Genomic DNA, 19,360 nt, shown 5'->3' on the forward strand with positions numbered 1-19,360 from the left:
GATGCATTGCTTTTTCCATTTTAGCTTCTAATATTTTTATTTAGTTTCATTAATTTTTGATTAGGTCTCGGAACTCTGTGAACGGTAGTACCAACAACAACTAGTAGCGAGGTCTCATTACCACAGGGGGCTGCTGCTGCAAGCACTAGCTGTAGAGAAGTGAGGAAGAGATGAGAACCATAAATGCCAGGGCCAATTTTTTGTCTCAGTCCAGCCCTGCTCATAGTAACAAGTCTGACCAAAGTGACTACAAATGTTTTTTCCAAGTATGGCTTTTTAGTTTTCCTCCTAAAGAAATCTCACCACTAGCTTCAAGATCAAAATATTTCCTTGATTAAAAGAGGTGTATGTGGCCAACAAACAAATCACACTCAAACTGGCTTGTATTAAAGATTTATTTACATAACAAAGAAGAGGAACACTTGGATCTAAGCCAAGAATGTTGATCAGAGGAAAATGTGTTCTAAGGGGAACCATAGTTTTATAAGAATGTATTAAAAACAGGTTGGATGGGGGTACATTTATAGCGCCTTAATAGACATAGATGCATTTACAAACTTGCTGTACTGTACAAGTGAAAGATCTTTTTTTTGTTTTTTTGTTTTTTAAACAAACCTTCTGACATTTCAAGCCAAGTAAAACAAACACACAGTATTGTAAAAAATATTTCCAGATCCCCCCCCCCTCAGTAATTGTAAATCAAAACCCATCTAGTACCTAATCCAAAAGGTATTTATTTTATAAGCTGGATCTGTCAACTCTGTTAACACAGTGAAATCTACCTAATCTTTCACTCAATGCTAAAATATTCAGGTTATGTTCACCTTTAAAACGCAAACCTTTCAGAGCTGAGATCACTTTCCATGTGGGGAGGGAACCCCCCCCCAAAAAAAAACATTCCACGTATTTTCCTAATGGTTTAAATCAGATGTCTTAGTGTTGATAAACTTACTTAAAACCAGCAGGTGATCAAGGTAAATATGTGCTACATCACTTTAACATTTTTACACTTGCTGCACAGCAACCTGACTCTATATAAAGGGAGCAGCTTTGAGGTTCGTTACAAATAAAAAATGAAAGGAAATAAAAAGCACATACACAATAGTAGCAACCACACATTAAAAACCCAAAACACTTTGACTGCCTCTCACTTCCTTGATCCTCTTCCTCCTATCCTAATTAATACAAAACACCAGGAAAACCTATGGATGGGCCCAAGCTGCTTAAACATTCAGTAATTACAATATTTTTGCAGGCAAATTTTTAGGAGGACTACATGCAGAATTTAGGTATAAGTAATTTGAGCATTCTGTGCCAGGAAGTGGGATTTCTTTTTAAGGAAATCTGGTGGTCTTGACAAATTTATGTGTCAACATTTTTTGACAATCACTGCCCTCTTTAGGCCGGCAGGGCGCCAGACACTTTGTGTGTTGGGAGGATCTTACAAAAGAATCAAAAATATTTAGTGGGAATACTCCTGATCAACTTTGCAGGGTAAATAAAACTTTACTGGATCTACTTTTTTTTTTTTTTTTTTTTATTCACAAATATAAAGACGTTTTACATCTAGTACACTGGTGAGGTGTTTTCTGAATAACGGGAAGTCATTGTTTAGTTAGTCTGTACAGGTTTAATCTGACTGAGACTGCTGGTCCACAGTCGCACTCTCTGCCGCAGACACAGAGTCGGGACGCTGATCTTCCTCATCTCTGCTCTCTGAGATCTCGTCACAGAGGTCAGGTGTGCTGGAAGACGGTAAAGCGGGCAGCACCGACGTCTTTGAGTCATCTTCAGAGGAAGCCTGGATAACACTTGTTCCTGTGGAAATCTCCTTCTGATCTCCTGCTGGTAACGGCGACTCTAATTCTGGTTTGTCAACAGTGCCGATGGCTGCACCTCCAGATGAGACACATTCAGCTTGTTTTGGGTCCGTTTCCTTTGGTTTTTGAGCAGGTGAGGCTGTCAAGACGTACACTTGGACTTTGGCTGGCTGCCCCACGATGAGCTGCCTGTGTGAAGGGAAGAAGACGGCATTATAACGACGTACTTCAGATTGACGTTCAGCTAACATGCATTTTCTACCAACAATTTAAAAAAATATGAACCTACTCATGAACAGTTATATATTAGGGGTGCAACGATACACAAAATTCACGGTTCGGTTCGATACAAAAAAAAAAAAGTTCATGCCTTTTTAATTTGTCATTTATTAAAATTATAAATATATATTTTAACTCAAAAGTACAGTTTTTAAATTTAATGTTGCTGAAACAACAAAATAATAAAAATCCATCTGATCAAGAAATCACTCATCTTTGGCAAAGAGAGTTTATTACAGAGAAATGGCTCTTTCCAAAATAAAAGCTATACTATAGCTTCTTCTGGGGTTTATTCTCAGCAGCGTATTAAACATATCAGGTCCCCATAAGGAGAATCATGTGCTAACGGCTGTCTAAATGACTCGGGTAAAGTTTGTAGCATGCGTGCTTGTTGTTTTTGTCTGCTTCCACTTGTCTTTGCACTAAGATGATGTTGGCGTAAATGTGCAGTCATATTCGTTGTGTTCCCACTAGTGCTGTCAGCGTTAATGTCGTTAAAATGACATTAACGCCATAACGCGGCAAATCTCCCTTAACAAGTTACCGCAGATCGCCCCATGCGCAAGGCTGGACAGCGTCAACAAGCTAACTGCGCTAACGCACTAGTTCCCACCAATTGAGCATTGCGTGCATAGCTGGACTGGCCATCGGGCTGGCGATTTTTTGTTTTTATGGGCCGATCGATTTTTTTTTTTTTTTGGAAGGGTATAAATAATGAAAGGTGTTGGATCGGCCAATTGGTCATGATCGACTCTGGGCTGGACCAATTACAGCCGAGGAGGTCGGATGCACCCTCCCCCTTGTTTAGCAATCTTATAGACGAACTAAAGAAAATGGAGAACAAAAAAAGGAAAGGAGGTGCAGAAAAAAATTAGGGCCAAAAAGAAACAAGCCCTTCAGGCAGACGCTGCCAAATGTGTAAAAATAACTGAATTGTTTGGCGGTAGCTATGGCATAGCTTCCACAGATTTAGCAACATCAGCAAGTGGTGGAGGCCAGCAGGTGGATAAGGGAAAGGGGAGGCAAGAGGAGGAGAGACCCGAGGCGGCCGCCGGTCATAGTGGCAGAGGAACTGAACTTCAGGTAAGAAGTCAGGTATTTTTTTGTCCCAGTCCAGCCCTGATTGCGTGGCACATCCGACACACTGTTTTACTTTTGTCCATGACTTTTGTCCATCAGGGTCATGCTTCACATGAAAACCAAGATAGTTCCAAACGCCAGATCTGAATGAGGGTGGGGGAGGTTCAATTTGCCATGTTGCAACGAACTTAGCTTCTGTCTTGCTAGCTTGCTCAGTAGTCGAACGCAGATCCACTGAGCGCTCAACACAGACAGCATCGTCAGAAGAAAAGTTGATAAAATAAATAAAAGATTTTGTATTGTTCGATACATACAGTGGGGCAAAAAAGTATTTAGTCAGCCACCGATTGTGCAAGTTCCCCCACCTAAAATGATGACAGAGGTCAGTAATTTGCACCAGAGGTACACTTCAACTGTGAGAGACAGAATGTGAAAAAAAAAATCCATGAATCCACATGGTAGGATTTGTAAAGAATTTATTCGTAAATCAGGGTGGAAAATAAGTATTTGGTCAATAACAAAAATACAACTCAATACTTTGTAACATAACCTTTGTTGGCAATAACAGAGGTCAAACGTTTACTATAGGTCTTTACCAGGGGCCCGTTCTTCGTACCTCGCTAAGTAGGTTAGCCGGATTAGATTGTTGACGATTTCGCGTGATCCTGGATCAGTCGGTTCCCCGAAGCTCATCCGGGACTTGCTGTCATAGCAACAGAGCCGTAAGCGTAAACCTGCTCGGGAGCAGGTTTACTTTATGTAAACAGGATTAGATCGCGGCCACGCAGGTATGTCCGCTTCATTTATACGAAAGCAACAGCGATATTTTTCCACTGTTTCACCATAAATAAATATTATCAATGTAACTAAAGATAATGCAGCACTTGATCCTTTTATTGATGTCACACAGATACATACAGGTCATTTCCTAAAAAAGGGAAATGTACTATTAACATTCTATTACATGTATGTGATTATTACAGATGTAATTCATATTTCAGAGTAGTAATTGTAAATTACTTCGTGTAATCAAGATGAGAGACCACGGCTATAAAAGCGAAGGTGGATTTGGGAAGCCTGTCGCAGCCATGTCCTGTCCGTATACGCGACCAACCCATTGCGGAAGGTGCAAGATTGATAAGGAGAGTCCTCAGAATTCAGCGTATATTGCGGGACAGACAGGATCCTTTAGCTCAGCGCGACAGTGTGCTCATAGAGAGATATCGATATTCCCGTGAGGGTATTATTTACTTAACCAACTTGTTGACAAGGGGGTGCAGGACCACCACCTGTCTTTTTTTCCTCTGCCCTTTTCTTGGTTGCTGTTATGAACAAACTAACAGAGTATTACAGGCCAGTATTACCTTGCCAAGAGACGCAAAGCAATCTAAGAGATAAATATTACCATTCTGTAGAATACTCCTGTATTCCACTTTTACTTGTTCCCATGTTCTTGTGGGTCCTGTTGTGGCTCTAATGTGAAAGGGGATATAATATAACATATTATAATATAATATAATGCCATATGATATTGGACAATATAGTGTCATATGATAGATCTACCCTACCGCCTACTGGTGTTGGCCAGAGGGGCCGATGGCGCGATATGGCAGCCTGGCTACAACCGTAGCTGCCTCCACCAGTGTGTGAATGTGGGAGTGAATGAATAGTGGTATCGTAAAGCGCTTTGGGTGCCTTGGAAAGCGCTATATAAACCCAATCCATTATTATTATTATTATTAAATTACCTACGAGTTTGATTTGTCAGCAACTTTCTGCCAGCCCTCTCTCCTTGCTTTTGCAGCCTTTGCAGTGTTCTCTTGCGTTTTAATTAAACTCTGAAACTCCTGAAATCCCTCACTCATGGGTTCTTGCTCTGCTGCCGGAAAATACCGAGCACGCCCCTTGGACATTTTCGCCGACCAATCAGCGGGTTGCCGATCAATGTTTCTACTATCGATGCGTAGCCCCTTTTACGACACCCAGTGATGTCACATTCCTGCGTCCAGCTGTAGTAATCGTCAACAGCAGGTGTGTTCGGGGAACCGGATTAGCGAGCTCACGGTTAGCGCGATGATTTGATCTTGGATGTGTCATTTGATCTTGGATGTAGTAAGCGACGTACGAAGAACGGGCCCCAGGTTTGCACACACAGTAGCTGGTATTTTGGCCCATTCCTCCATGCAGATCTTCTCGAGAGCAGTGATGTTTTGGGGCTGTCGCCGAGCAACACGGACTTTCAACTCCCGCCACAGATTTTCTATGGGGTTGAGGTCTGGAGACTGGCTAGGCCACTCCAGGACTTTCAAATGCTTCTTACGGAGCCACTCCTTTGTTGCCCGGGCGGTGTGTTTTGGATCATTGTCATGTTGGAAGACCCAGCCTCGTTTCATCTTCAAAGTTCTCACTGATGGAAGGAGGTTTTGGCTCAAAATCTCACAATACATGGCCCCATTCATTCTGTCCTTAACACGGATCAGTCGTCCTGTCCCCTTGGCAGAAAAACAGCCCCATAGCATGATGTTTCCACCCCCATGCTTCACAGTAGGTATGGTGTTCTTGGGATGAAACTCAGTATTCTTCTTCCTCCAAACACGACGAGTTGAGTTTATACCAAAAAGTTCTACTTTGGTTTCATCTAACCACATGACATTCTCCCAATCCTCTGCTGTATCATCCATGTGCTCTCTGGCAAACTTCAGACGGGCCTGGACATGCACTGGCTTCAGCAGCGGAACACGTCTGGCACTGCGGGATTTGATTCCCTGCCGTTGTAGTGTGTTACTGATGGTGACCTTTGTTACTTTGGTCCCAGCTCTCTGCAGGTCATTCACCAGGTCCCCCCGTGTGGTTCTGGGATCTTTGCTCACCGTTCTCATGATCATTTTGACCCCACGGGATGAGATCTTGCGTGGAGCCCCAGATCGAGGGAGATTATCAGTGGTGTTGTATGTCTTCCATTTTCTGATGATTGCTCCCACAGTTGATTTTTTCACACCAAGCTGCTTGCCTATTGTAGATTCACTCTTCCCAGTCTGGTGCAGGTCTACAATACTTTTCCTGGTGTCCTTCGAAAGCTCTTTGGTCTTGGCCATGGCGGAGTTTGGAGTTTGACTGTTTGAGGCTGTGGACAGGTGTCTTTTATACAGATGATGAGTTCAAACAGGTGCCATTCATACAGGTAACGAGTGGGGGACAGAAAAGCTTCTTACAGAAGACGTTACAGGTCTGTGAGAGCCAGAGATTTTCCTTGTTTGAGGTGACCAAATACTTATTTTCCACCCTAATTTACGAATAAATTCTTTACAAATCCTACCATGTGGATTCATGGATTTTTTTTTCACATTCTGTCTCTCACAGTTGAAGTGTACCTCTGGTGCAAATTACTGACCTCTGTCATCATTTTAGGTGGGGGAACTTGCACAATCGGTGGCTGACTAAATACTTTTTTGCCCCACTGTATGTGTACCGAACCGAAAGCACTGTATTGAACGGTTCAATGTCGATACGAGTATTGTTGCACCCCTATTATCTATAGATATGACACACTTATTAATAATAAATTTGCCTCTTAATGTTTTACTAAGTCATCTTAAAGGGGCACTCCTACGTCCACATGTTTATTAGTCACAAATCACAAGACGGAGCATGTTGGTTCGGTTTTAGGCCTTAATTTGCTACACTGTCCTCATCAGTGACCTGGCCTACTGTAAGACCTCAGTAACGCCTGTCGGTCCCATGAAACAGCCGCTCTGGACTGAGCTGTAAATAAAGCTGCAATGTTTGCAGCTTTGTGCATTAGTGGAAGAAGTGTAAATTGCAGGATTTTATTTTATTTTTTTAAATTGCTGCATCCACCAAGTTTTTTCAGGTTTGGGGAAAAAAAGACTAATGCTGTGAAAAGAGTCAGAGTCATGTATACAGTCCTCACAAACAGTAGTTTTTGGTTTTAATGAGTATCATGTGTCAAGTTTTGATTATTTGAAAATTACTTACACACACTTCCAAATAAGTAATTTATAAATTTTAAACTTCACATATTTTATCTATCTCACAAAAATCAAAAAAATCCAATGCATTTGTATCGTATATCTTTCTGCTAATTCCATCCTCAAAGATGCACCTGCAAACATTCACTATAGAGAGCGTGGATTGTGTGTGTAGACTCCATTTCACACACAATGTAACTTCAGAAGCAAAAGACAGTAAATACAAAATGTATCAAATTAAGGTCCAGTGTAAATATTAAAATGTTAACTATAAAATTTAGCAGTCAAAAGACCTATTTTGAGGAAGTACTTGATGACAGGAAGAAACGTCTGAATGAACCAAACTCAACCATCTGATGCAACTAGTTGAGAGGGATATTACATAAGCTGCAATGTAACCAGTTATAACACTGTAAGGTTACTGAAGGTTATTGTCTCAAATAAAATGACCACATGCAGGCCAAATACTGCAGACACAATAAAAAATGCTGATGGTGGCCAGTGGTATCCCTCTGCCTCCTAGCAGATTATCGCATCGTATTTGCAAGAGTTTCAGAAAATTTGACCTCTGACCCTAACTATGAGTTTAAAGAGATTCAAAGTTGTCTGAGAGTTTTAGTAACTACACCTGTGGTATCAATTTGAAGATCCTACATCACTTTGTTCTGAAGTTATCACATTCACAAATCTGGATGAATTGATGTCGTTTATGACGGTAAAAAGTTCTAACAAACCTCTTTTTCCCCTAACCTCTTTGATAACATCTACACAGACAGATATTCAGCCCTGAATTATTCTCCACAGCAAGTCAGTTACTATTGTCCACGATTCATGTAATTGTGAGGTTATTTCAGTTTTGTATAAAGTATAACAGGACTGAATAACAGAATATAAGAGATTCTACCTTTGCAGACGCTGGAGTTAATCGAGGTGTATGATATACAGATATCTCAATCTCTGTTATGTCTCTATTTTGACTATATTTTAATCTGTTAAAGTCTGTTGCAAGTTGTTCAACTTCATGAAAGCAAACTATAAATTGAAAAGAGTGCCCCTTTAAGTATTTAGTGCATTTTCTTTAGGTCTTCAGTGTGTTTCAGAGATTCACTACAAATCACAACATGTAAATGTTGGGAGCGGTTTCTACTCACACACGATCTTTGGCTTTCATATCTGCTGGGTTAAAAACAAGAAACAACTTTTTCAAGCAACGTGTGAAACTAAACACTGGCCATGACTCCAGCGGTAGTGAAAGACAAACACAAACCTTTCTCAGCTATGACTTTGCATACGTGATTCGGCCGATCGTTTAAATGTTTGGTCATCAGGTCGCCACGTGATGCATCGACGAGAAGGTCACAGTTGAGACAAACCAACGTGAACCTGAAAACAGAAGAAGAAATTTTATTACTATTTTAACTCAGATTTACTGCCAAGTGAAAGTATAACTTGAGAAGTACTCTTACTTTGAGGCCAATGAATTTTTCTTGTGATCCATTTTCAAAAATCTGTTCTTGGTGATGGTGCTGTGAAATCTGATTTTTTTTTTTTTTTTAAAAGAAAGAAAGTTTTGTCATAAAAAAAGTCAGCAGATGCTAAAAGTCACTCAAATATCAATGGAAATCAGGGTCTTGCTGACCTTATCATATGATTCCCGATAGAAACTTTGCAACTTGTGCGATATTTGCATGCGCCGCAACTGGAAACCATTGGGAAATGAGAGAAAAAGTCGTCCACGTGTGCGTTGCATTCGATGCATGTGTAAATCCCTCCGCTAGCACTGAAAGCACAAAATGTAACACTTTAAGATACTGTTAATGATGATTTGAATTTCTCATTAGTATGATGCGTTGTCTGCTGAGAGGTCTGTAGCTTTCTAATTGTACAGTCCGACTTGTTGTACCACTACATCATCTTATTTCTGATCTGCTTAAAAGCCCAAATAATGTGACTGAAGCCAGCAAATCGCTGTTGATTACTGAGCCTAATTAGCCAAATATCACACACACACATTAATTTTTTTTAAAGACAGAAATCCTGCTATACTCCATGTTATTTTTACTCAGCCTAATGAAGAGTGTCCAGAAAATTAATTGGAAATACAGTCATTTATTTTGTGTACTGCGGGGCTTTAATAACCTCCATTAATTTGCTCCCACCCTGCCTTGGATACCCAAGAGGTGGGGCTCCATGTTAGTGGTTGTGGTGCAATTTTAACCACATGCAAAAGACCCATTGTGTCATTAAGATAAATGATCTGCACTTTAGTGAAGACTGCAGTGTAAACATTTAATTTATTTAAAGACTACAGTCATTTTAAAGGGTCTTGATATTTAACTTCTTAATAAATTTGCATCAGCTCAAATTGTATTAAGGGCTCAACGTTTGCGACTTCACAATAGTTTAAAAGAGTCCAAATGTATTTATTTACACCACCTACAGTGGAACGCAGGAACAAGTAATCCAACAAGAGACAACTACAACTAGAGCAATTGATGCAATGATGCAATGATGCCATGAAAATGTCAAAAACTGATTGGTTGGAAAAAGCTGTCTTTAACAAGAAAACGAATAGCAGTCCACAAGCAGAGGAGGAACAATAGCCAACATTAGCAGATGTTTTTTTTTTTTTTTTTTTTTTTACACATCTGACACCGCCCCCTGGTGACAACACACAGCTACAACAGGTAGACATGGGTCACATTAAATCCTGAAATAAGAAAGTCTGTGATGGCTTTGTCTGTGAAAAGTTTTATAATAAGGACTGCTGAGATATTGATCAGGCTGTTGGCTGTGCGAAGCAGCGTAGCTGAAGCTGAAATGAGCCAAGAGTCCAGAGTGTGAACTAATCCAAGCAAATAAAGAGCGAAATCCAGAGGACCTGAATAGCTCGAGTTTCAGATATGAAGAAATGGCTGAACCTTCGTGGCAGTTCTAATGTTATCATACCAAGTGAAGTTTTGAAAAAGAACACTCTGAAATCTAAATTGATCTTCACTGATGTTTACATGCTGCACATCTTTAGAGTCTGCTCCTGAGTTCTGTGTGAAAAAGTTGCCAACCTGAGATTCCTGAGTGCCAGGTTGTGCTTGGACTGAGGGTTTTGCTTCTTGCTCTGAGGCATCTTTGCCTTTCCTGTTTCTGAGGTGGTTGGTTTAGACTTAGATACAGTAACATGAGGTTTTATTGGATGATTCACACTCAGACTTTCTGTACTGACGACAAAACCAGGTTGCTTAGGGGACACCGGCAGTGCAGGTGACTTTCCTGTGAGGGAAGCTCTAATGGTCACCTGCAGTGAGAACACAACACTGGATCAAATTTATATTTCTTTAACATTTAACATAATAGCACAGATCTTATTATGACTGCCTCAGACCTTTGTACCAGGAGGAAGGCCCTCCAGGGCTTTAGGCTTCCTAAAAGTCTTGTGGACATGAGTCCTGTGCTCCACTTTCTCCTTGTAGGTGAGAAAATTCAGTCTACATTTTCCACAGCGATGGATCTTTTTTTTCTGAAAGGGGGGGGGGGGGGGGGGCAGAAACACAAAAAAATGTGATTAATAAGTGGTTCTATGGGAGGCTAATAGCTGATATGTTTCATTTGGATTCGCTGAAAGAGTCTAACAAGTACGAAACAGACTAATTTCACTTCTATTAATAGAGTGGCAATTAATTTTTTTTGGTTCTAATTCAACCAAATTTATTGCTTTGTAGGGCAAGAGAAGCAGGTTTTATTGTGGAAGCTTTTATGTATTACACTTGTGTGCTCGGCAGACACCTAAATCAATTCAAACTTGGAGGTAATGGCAGGAACCAAAAACAACTCCAAGCCTGTAAATGTTTAAAATTTCCTGGAGAAAATCTGAATTCACTAAACTGTATTTTGCACTGCGGCAGTTAAAACTGACATCTGTTTCCGAAAGGCGCTCAAACCGAGGGTGAACTTAGCTTCATACCTGATGTTTCATGTAGTGCTGCATGTATATATGACTAGTTCTAAGAACTTTGAGACAGAAGGGACACAGCAGGTCTTTTGTGTTTTCGTGGACGCTCCTGAAATGTGTCTCCAAATCAGAGAAGAAGGAAGACCTGTAATTGCAAACCTGTGGAAGCAGTAAAACCACAAATTCAGTACTGGCCACCGATTCTCTGCACACATTAAAAGAAACTGTAACCCTAAGACGAATGCAGACCTGGCACACATAAGGCATTTCCCCAGGTTTGTGGTTTCCCTTCATGTGCTCCAGAAGCACCTGCTCTGATTCAAACGCCAGCTCACATATCTTGCAATTGGCTAAAAGGGAAAAAAATAGAATAAAATCAGATATGGAAAATAAATTTCTAACCAAAAAGCCAGAATGAGCTTCATGAATCATCGTGTTATACTTGAGGATTCAATTGGGCTGTGAGCACTCTCAATGTGGCACTGCAGCTGGAACGGGGTCATGTACTGTCGGTAGCAGTGGTGGCAGGTTGTGTGGCTTTCCCAGCTCTCGCTGTTCTGCTTTTCCAGCTCCAAGTGGTGTTTCATATGGTTCATGAACCTGCAGCGAAGAATGGAAACACACAGAGCACGGAAATGTCAACCAACTCGTTAGCATGTGGCAGCCTTTGAACAATTAGCCAGCTTTTAACTGTTATCAAGAACAGACTGCTGACGTTTATTTGAACTGACGATTCAGGCCTCAGTAAAGACCTAGAGACCACTCAGAACAGGTTGCTAAGAAAAATCGGTGTTCCCAACTGGTTCGCAAATAGTTGGTCACAAAGATGTATTCTTAGTGATTGCTTTGGTTGCTAGCATCGCTTGCCCATAAAAGATGCTAGCTTGTCTGCAAACACTAATTATTTGCAGAGTGGAACTGAACCTGTGAAAAGCATGAAGCAGGCTAGAAAGAGCAATCGCCTTCATCGAAAAAGTTTTGAAACCTTTTGGTTTTAGCGTCGAGGCACAACTGTGCTCATAAGGCAAACGGCCGTTTCTGGTTTTCATCGTGTTTTCATCTTTGTTACAGATCAGTGAGTAGTTGCTGAGTGTTTGCAGACATGACTTTTGCGACTTTTGTTAATCTGCTCATTACCAAAGAAATCACAATGAGGCTTTCATGTAGCATCATATCATTACAACTGATATCCCCTAGCAACAGCCAGCAACCACTCATCATCCAGTTGTTACCAAGTTACTGGAGGTTGCCAACTGGTCTCTAGCCCTGTGTGATTGAAACCTTAGAAAGTATGAAATGGATGCATTTACCCGTATTTATTCATTCTAGCCCAGACCACCTGCTGCTGGAATGCAAAATTAATCTTAATAATTGCTTTTCATACTTTAAATTATATGAAAACATTAGTCAAACTTTTTCCCCCCCCATTCATGTCTTATTATATTTGTTGCACCTGTAATATTGAATCCTGAATCCTAAGAAACAAAAGGTGGAGTGAGTAAACTAAGAGTAACATTTTTTTTTAATTAATTTAAAAAAAGTTCATTTCAGGTTATAAACGAAAGGAAGAGTTTCTATAATTGTTCACAAATATACTTTATATGATGAACAGGTGTTCTGACTTTACAGTTCAGTTTTTGCTCATTATTAACCCTGTTTTAAATGTATTTAAATTGGTTAAATTTAACCCATAACAAAAATATATTTTCAAGATATTAGTGTTGGTACTACTGATTGAAAATTTTGGCAGGCCACTTATATATTTGTTGAATAGTTAAAGATCAGCTTAAACCTGTTGAGATCAGCTACAGTGCATGCTAACTGAACTTACTCCACAGCTGTATACTGCTGGTTGTCTAAGCCCTACATTTTCAAAGCTGCTACATTAAAGAATTAATTTATAAGCCAGAAACTATTAGGTGAGCTATTACTTTACATTTAAGTGTATTTTCCACACAGCCCTTCCATTCATTCATCATAACAATGTTTGCGTTTGGTCAGTACAAACAGCTCAAGGTTGAATAAATAAATACACAAGTGCGGACTTGAACAAATTTGATCACGATTTATCTTTAAAGAGAAAATAGGTGCACTAAAACAGCATCAACTTTAGCTTTGTGGGGGAAAAATTAAATATTCATGGCCTGTGTACATGCACCGGATCCAGGTCCCAAAGGTTTTTAAGATGAATGAAGCGCTCTGCTCGCGCTTCACTTTCTAAGCATGTATAATGGCTGCTATAATATCAGCAATTACACAAAGATTTTTGTTTTGCTTAATGATACAGTGCCCCACGGCTGCACTGAGCACCTCCTCAGCTACCTGCCACTGCTGCCCTGACGAGGCATGGCCCATTTTTCAGCCTGCACATTCTGCTACCTCAGCTCCCCTAATAGAAATTTTTATGTGGCTGATCTCTGACCTCCGCTGTGAGAGTGTGGTTGCAGTACAAATGTGTTCTCCCATTAAAAGCAGCTTACAGAAGCTTTTTTTGCCCCACTGTTCTGAAGCAAAGTTATTTAATCAAAGGAGCACTTCTTACGCCACCTAAACTAGCAGTCATTTTTCATCTCTACGCCCATGAGGGAAAATGGTCAGATACTGTCATCCATCTGAGACAAAAGCTGCAGTTAGGGCAGAGGCAGATAACCTCCCTCCCCATCCTCTCTTTTGTTTTATTGGCACTGGACACAAAGTCCTTGAAAACTCAGTTTGGTTTTTGAACATTATGTGTGTAGACAAAACAAGCCAAACACTACAGCACTGTCAATAAACACCATAAATATTCACTAATACTTTATTCAAATCCATGTTAGAGTTGGAAAAGGCAGATGGTTTTGCCTTTACTCCCCTTCATGAAGGGAATGTTGATTTCAAAATATAATTCCCACAAATTAACAATACCATTGGAGTTTAGATCAGTATCCGTATGCCTTCCTATTACTGAGCAAAACAGAATACTAAAGTTGAATAATTACTACTAGACCAACCTGCCTATTTATTACTGTAATACAATCAGATGTTCCCCAGCAGAAAGCGATTAGCCTGGTTATGAGGTGAGCAGCCACCTGTAAGCCGAGCTGCTCAGACTTCCTTAAAGCAGGAAGCCCAATTACTACTATAAAACAATAACACGACGACCCAATCTAATGGCTATTTGGAGCAAATATATGCTGGTTAATTTCTATTTAGTGACAAGGAAACACACATAAAAACAAACCAATATTTGTAAATGTATAGTACATTATATCCTCCTGAGACCCAGCCTATTCATTTTTTCCTCTATTTTGGACATTTGTTTTCTTTCTATATCTTATGACTTGTTTGAGCTACCCTTACTAGGTGCCGATGTGCTCACAGAGGACATGCTGGCCCTTCCAATGATATCTCATATGTTTGGGTGGCTTCTTTAAGCTCCAAAGAGGCAGGAAATCATAAAATCAATTTCCTCAGTTCTCAGGAGGATATTATGCATATTAATATAGTGGCATATGTACCAATCAAGGAGTAAGGTCTGATTTAGACTTTTGGGGAATCTTTGTAGAGCTTTTCATGTAACTTGCGCAAGTGGCCGAAGTCATTGCTGACATTTATGGATGTGCACCATTCATTATGCTTTAATTACTGTGTATTTGCGTCCTGTTGTTTTACATGTGGTGCCAGCCAATAGGAACCAATAAAATAATGTAAATAATTCAAACTTACAAAGGCAAAATGCTGAAATCAGCAAGAAGTCTGCACTCTTTGTGGGAAAAATGACAATTCATAAAGAAAAATTATGGCTATCTACTTAAGAATGAAAGCAAATTTTCCTACCTGATATTATTCTTGAGAACTTTTAAGCAGCTCTGGCACTTAAAGGTGGTGTTGGTCTTCTGTGCCTCCTTCTTTTGCACGTCTCCCTCAAAGTTACCGTAATAGAAATCTGCGACCAGCATGATGCGCTTGTTTGAGTTCGTGTTCAGGGCCGCTGGAGCTGTGCTTCCTCCGTTGGCACGGCAGTTCTGACATAAACGGATTAAACATATTAATGTTTCATGGAAACCAACACACGAATGATTGTTTGCTAAAACTGACGGGCTTTTAAAAACATTATTTTATATAATTATTTCATATAATCCCATTTGACAATAACATATTCTTACCAGAGTTTTACTCACCATCATGTGATATTTTAGAGCTTCCTCTGTGAGAATTTCTTCTTGACAATTGGGACACTTTCTCTTTACCATGCCATTTTCCACTCTGATGACTACTTTTTGTGGTGCTACAGAAAAGGAACTGAAGGTTAAACTTAATAAAATACAGCAGGAACTTGGATTAGAATCTTTTTGAGTTTAAAAAAAAAATTGTCAATAAAACTTACACAAGTCAGGCTTTGATTTTTTTGCTACGTTGTCCATTTCCTGTGGTGCCAGTCCTCGTTTCAGTAAGCTCTGATCTGTACCGAAATGTAAAACAATTGACAATTGAGATAATTGAGCTGCCTGAGGCTAAAAACACAGTTGTTTTTTTTGGTCACAGTTCCACATTTTTATCCCTAGACTCTACAATAAACATACACTAGAGGTATACACAGCAAGAGGTTGTGAAGAGGTATATTGTTTTCTTTACTTTTTCATCTTTGTGGTCTTGCTACTTAATTTCACTGTGCAAGCAACTGTATACTGACAATAAAAGTTATATGTTCTAAGTTCTACAAGAGTAGCTTCACATGATTCATAGATCAAAATAATCCAACAATTCCTGCGCTTTCTGAACCAATACATTTTAATCTCCTCCCCCCTTAAAGTTGACTTTTTTCTATTTCACTGCTCTTCATTAAGGTGTGAGCTAGAGCTTTTGACTAATAAAGACTATTTGCACAAATACGGACCTCATTATCTGAAACTTTGGCTGTGTTTAATATGAGGAACCACCACTACAAAACATGTACACGTGGCAGAAAAAAAAAAAAAAAAAAAATCAGGAAAAGCAAAATAGCTAACTTTTAGAGCGTTACCTCTGCTATTGGTGTCCTTTGCAGACATAGAAAAGGTCTGAAGAGGTTGTGAGGTGGATCTGTTTGGTTGAAGCTGACTAGGCTGTGTTGAGTATACAGCAGGACTCTGGACATTTGACAGTGTCACAACATTGTTGCTAATTTGTTGCACCTGTGGCCTGTGGACAGCGCCAGGTATGACTGTGGCTGGAGAGACCTGCTGAAAAATCTGCTGCTGACCAGCTGTAAGCAACAGGATACGCACTTGGCATTGCAAGACTCAAACTAAAGAAAATAAACAAACAAAATATAGTGCAATGAAGATTTACTCACAAAAGGATTACTATATTAAACTGAGATTTACCTGGAATGATTGTAATTGATGGTCTTGGGGGATACGCGGCCCCAAAAGAGGCAATAAAGTCACTGCTATTTGTTAACTGTGGAGAAGTGACAATAAAGCCCTGAAAAAACAAACAAAAATCACCCTTATCAGCTTCTGTTCCTTCTGCCTGCTCTTATCATTTAGTTTTTTGGTATTTAGAAACACTTAAATGCAAAAATACCTGATTATTGACAATAACAGGCTGTGGAGTTACTGTTGTCAGACTGGTTGGTACAATACTCTTTGTTTTCCCAGGTATATTCAATGGCAGCACTATTGGTGAGGGGACCACAGCAGGCTGAGGAGGGGGGCACTTTACTTCTTGTTTCGCTGCACTTTTCCTTTGAGGAGTCGGAGGGTTAGAAGGCTTTCCATCCTTCTGGTTATTCGCTGTGAGAACATTAAGGGGGGCAAAAATAGGCAATTCAACAACAACAACCAGAAACAAAGTCAAAGCATTGAAAACTTAGAATTTTAGCAGGCAATATGTGCAACTTGCTGGACAACAAGTAAAAACCCTAGAAAAACAACTTCTGTAATGAGCTGCAATTGACTAAAAATAGCGAGTTACAGAAAATTAAATGTACGCTATTTCTCCTCTGGATGCTGGGACAATATAGGGACATTTATACGTCCGAACTGTGTTTGGTACAACTTGCAGTTTGTGGGTTTCTCTGCCTACAGTTTATAATGCACTATCCAATCAGTTCCGCAGTATGTGGGTGAATCTGAGCAGAGAGTACACAGTTCAACAATTTATCCTGCTACTTCAATCTGCAGTAACATCATCAACAAACCCCATCGACTCAGTTCTACTGGCAGTCATACGTGGCAGCCATAACATTACCACCATCATGTTTGACAGATGATGTGATATGCTTCAGATCACGAGTCAAAGAACTGCATCTATTCGTGACAGCTTTTTTTCCCATTGTAGGCTTTGTCAATGACACATTTACTTCCTCATAACTTCACTAGATGGTGTACAGGGTGGCGTACTGAGGCAAAAATTTACAGACATTGTCACCGTCTCCTTCCAGAAAACACGACCCAATTATTTAAAAAAAACTATGAATCTTGTATGCCTGATGGCATAAATGAGTACTATAGAGTAAACTAAAACAATCTAGCAGGACAAACAGCTCTACATGTCAGAGACAATATTTGATCTGGTGCCAGAAATTTCTTTGAAAGGACTTTTATCCTGTCTCCAAATGGTTAAAAGTGGACATTTAGTTATCCTATATTTACAAGTGCATATTAAGAACTGGGCGATACTGTGCGGATGTTCCCGAATATTTAACAAACTAATCTGGATCTGGGCACAGGGAAGCTCTCCAGGTAAATTTCAGCTTTGGTGGAGGAATCCAGTCTGTTTTTGTATTATCATACATTCATTGGTGCCATTAAAGTTTAAACAATAAAATAAGACGTTTTTATATTTCTAAAAATGTGGTGTAACATACAGAGCACTCCAACAAAGATGGGCTCATCGTCATCATCTTCTATCAAGTGAACTTCAGGAACTTGTTTCTGCCACGGCTCCAGCTCCTCCTCTACACACTCCATAAAAAGTTCGGACATTGTGGACCTACAACAGAAAAACATTAAAGTTACTGCTTCAGCAAACAACACACGTATCTCCCATCAGCCACTTTGAGATGAAATAAGAAACACAGATATCACTGATGGTGGCCCACTTAGGTACAGATCCTTGGATGATCTAATTATTGAAAGAAAAAAAACAAACAAAAATGGTGTTCCCAAAGTATTTCATGATAAACTGTCGAAACAGGCATTTGATCTTTACCTGTGATTACTTTTTCTGATTATGCCTATTAAAAAAGTAACGATAAGAATCGCTGCAGCAAATGCATGGAAAACGGGTTACTGGGAGAAATTCGATTCAGGTGTGCAATCTGAGCATCCGGTGCCTGAGTCTGCACCAAAAAAACTGCAAAATCTGCATTTGGCATACAGCTGGTCAGCACTCGGTTCTACAAGAATAAACAAGCTGAGCATAAAATAAATGACCCCTGATGAGGGCTTTACTAGCTGGAGTGGGACTGCTTTTAGTAGAACTGATAATCGATTACTCAACATGTTAAGTAGCTAGATTTCTTAAACTTAATAAGAAGAGACTTTGTGTATTCAAACGGATTTCCTTGAATTTAGATTAGAAATTGATTATAAACTGGTGGTATACTCAGATGCTACCATTTGACATGGCATCTTGGGGTTATGCCACAGCGTTTTAAGGGTGATGCCACGACCTATCCCGGCTTTTTGAGACGGTGCCATTACATACCTCGTCCAAACAGCTGAGCTGCCACAGCTGTGTGGTTGTGGGTGTGTGTTTTTTTTAATAATGTCTTTACTGTGGCTTTTTTGAAATACTGGAATGTCACAATGTATAGTGGTTGTCTGGAAATGTTTTTAGGTTGGCCATGGTTTGGAATGAGTCAGAAAAGTCAGAATTCTGAGATTAAAGTCAGAATTCTGACTTTTTTCACCGAATTCAGGAAAAGAAGAAAAAGAAGAAAAAAAAAAAAAAAGACGTGCCCACTTTTCCCCCCCCCCCCAGTGGCCCTAATCCTCTTTCGTAAGGACCTGATCAACAAACTAGCTCAATACTTCAATTTAACACCAATCAAACAAAAAGCTAAGAAAACACCCAAATCACGAATCAAAGAAAATAACATAGTTCAGACAAATGACTTCATCTGGTTTGGTTTTAAACAATTCTGACTTATCCTCTCCAAATGCCTTGGCAGTGTGCGGCACCACCCCAAAATGCCACGGAATCATCTCCATATGCTACAGCATCACCCCAAACGCCGCAACAGATTGAGGTATTAGTCTAAGCAGCCATGGCATCAC

The 19,360-nt window shown here is 39.9% G+C and overlaps 1 protein-coding gene across 3 annotated transcripts; it reads right to left on the reverse strand.

Moving 5' to 3' along the window:
• Positions 1-381: 381 nt before the first annotated feature.
• On the reverse strand, positions 382-18,066 carry znf280d (zinc finger protein 280D). Of its 3 annotated transcripts, none has more exons than XM_085453238.1 (17): positions 17,947-18,066; positions 16,662-16,870; positions 16,460-16,559; positions 16,117-16,338; positions 15,481-15,555; positions 15,275-15,381; positions 14,931-15,118; positions 11,557-11,714; positions 11,364-11,464; positions 11,127-11,273; positions 10,548-10,682; positions 10,231-10,460; positions 8,808-8,948; positions 8,635-8,703; positions 8,436-8,551; positions 8,320-8,341; positions 382-2,009 (listed from the first exon to the last, which is right to left on the reverse strand). In XM_085453238.1, the coding sequence occupies exons 1-17, from the start codon at positions 18,062-18,064 to the stop codon at positions 1,631-1,633; spliced, it is 2,517 nt and encodes an 838-aa protein (XP_085309364.1). In that variant the 5' UTR covers positions 18,065-18,066; the 3' UTR covers positions 382-1,630. The 3 variants fall into 3 exon arrangements, with proteins under 3 accessions (XP_085309364.1, XP_085309356.1, XP_085309372.1); XM_085453230.1 differs by having other exon boundaries at positions 8,320-8,344; XM_085453246.1 differs by lacking the exon at positions 8,320-8,341 and having other exon boundaries at positions 1,900-2,009.
• Positions 18,067-19,360: the final 1,294 nt, after the last annotated feature.

The sequence above is a fragment of the Copadichromis virginalis genome, linkage group LG1 (assembly GCF_057382275.1).
Source record: "Copadichromis virginalis isolate Kocher_CV1m ecotype Utaka linkage group LG1, C_Virginalis_male_GT1.1, whole genome shotgun sequence".
Lineage (NCBI taxonomy): Eukaryota > Metazoa > Chordata > Actinopteri > Cichliformes > Cichlidae > Copadichromis > Copadichromis virginalis.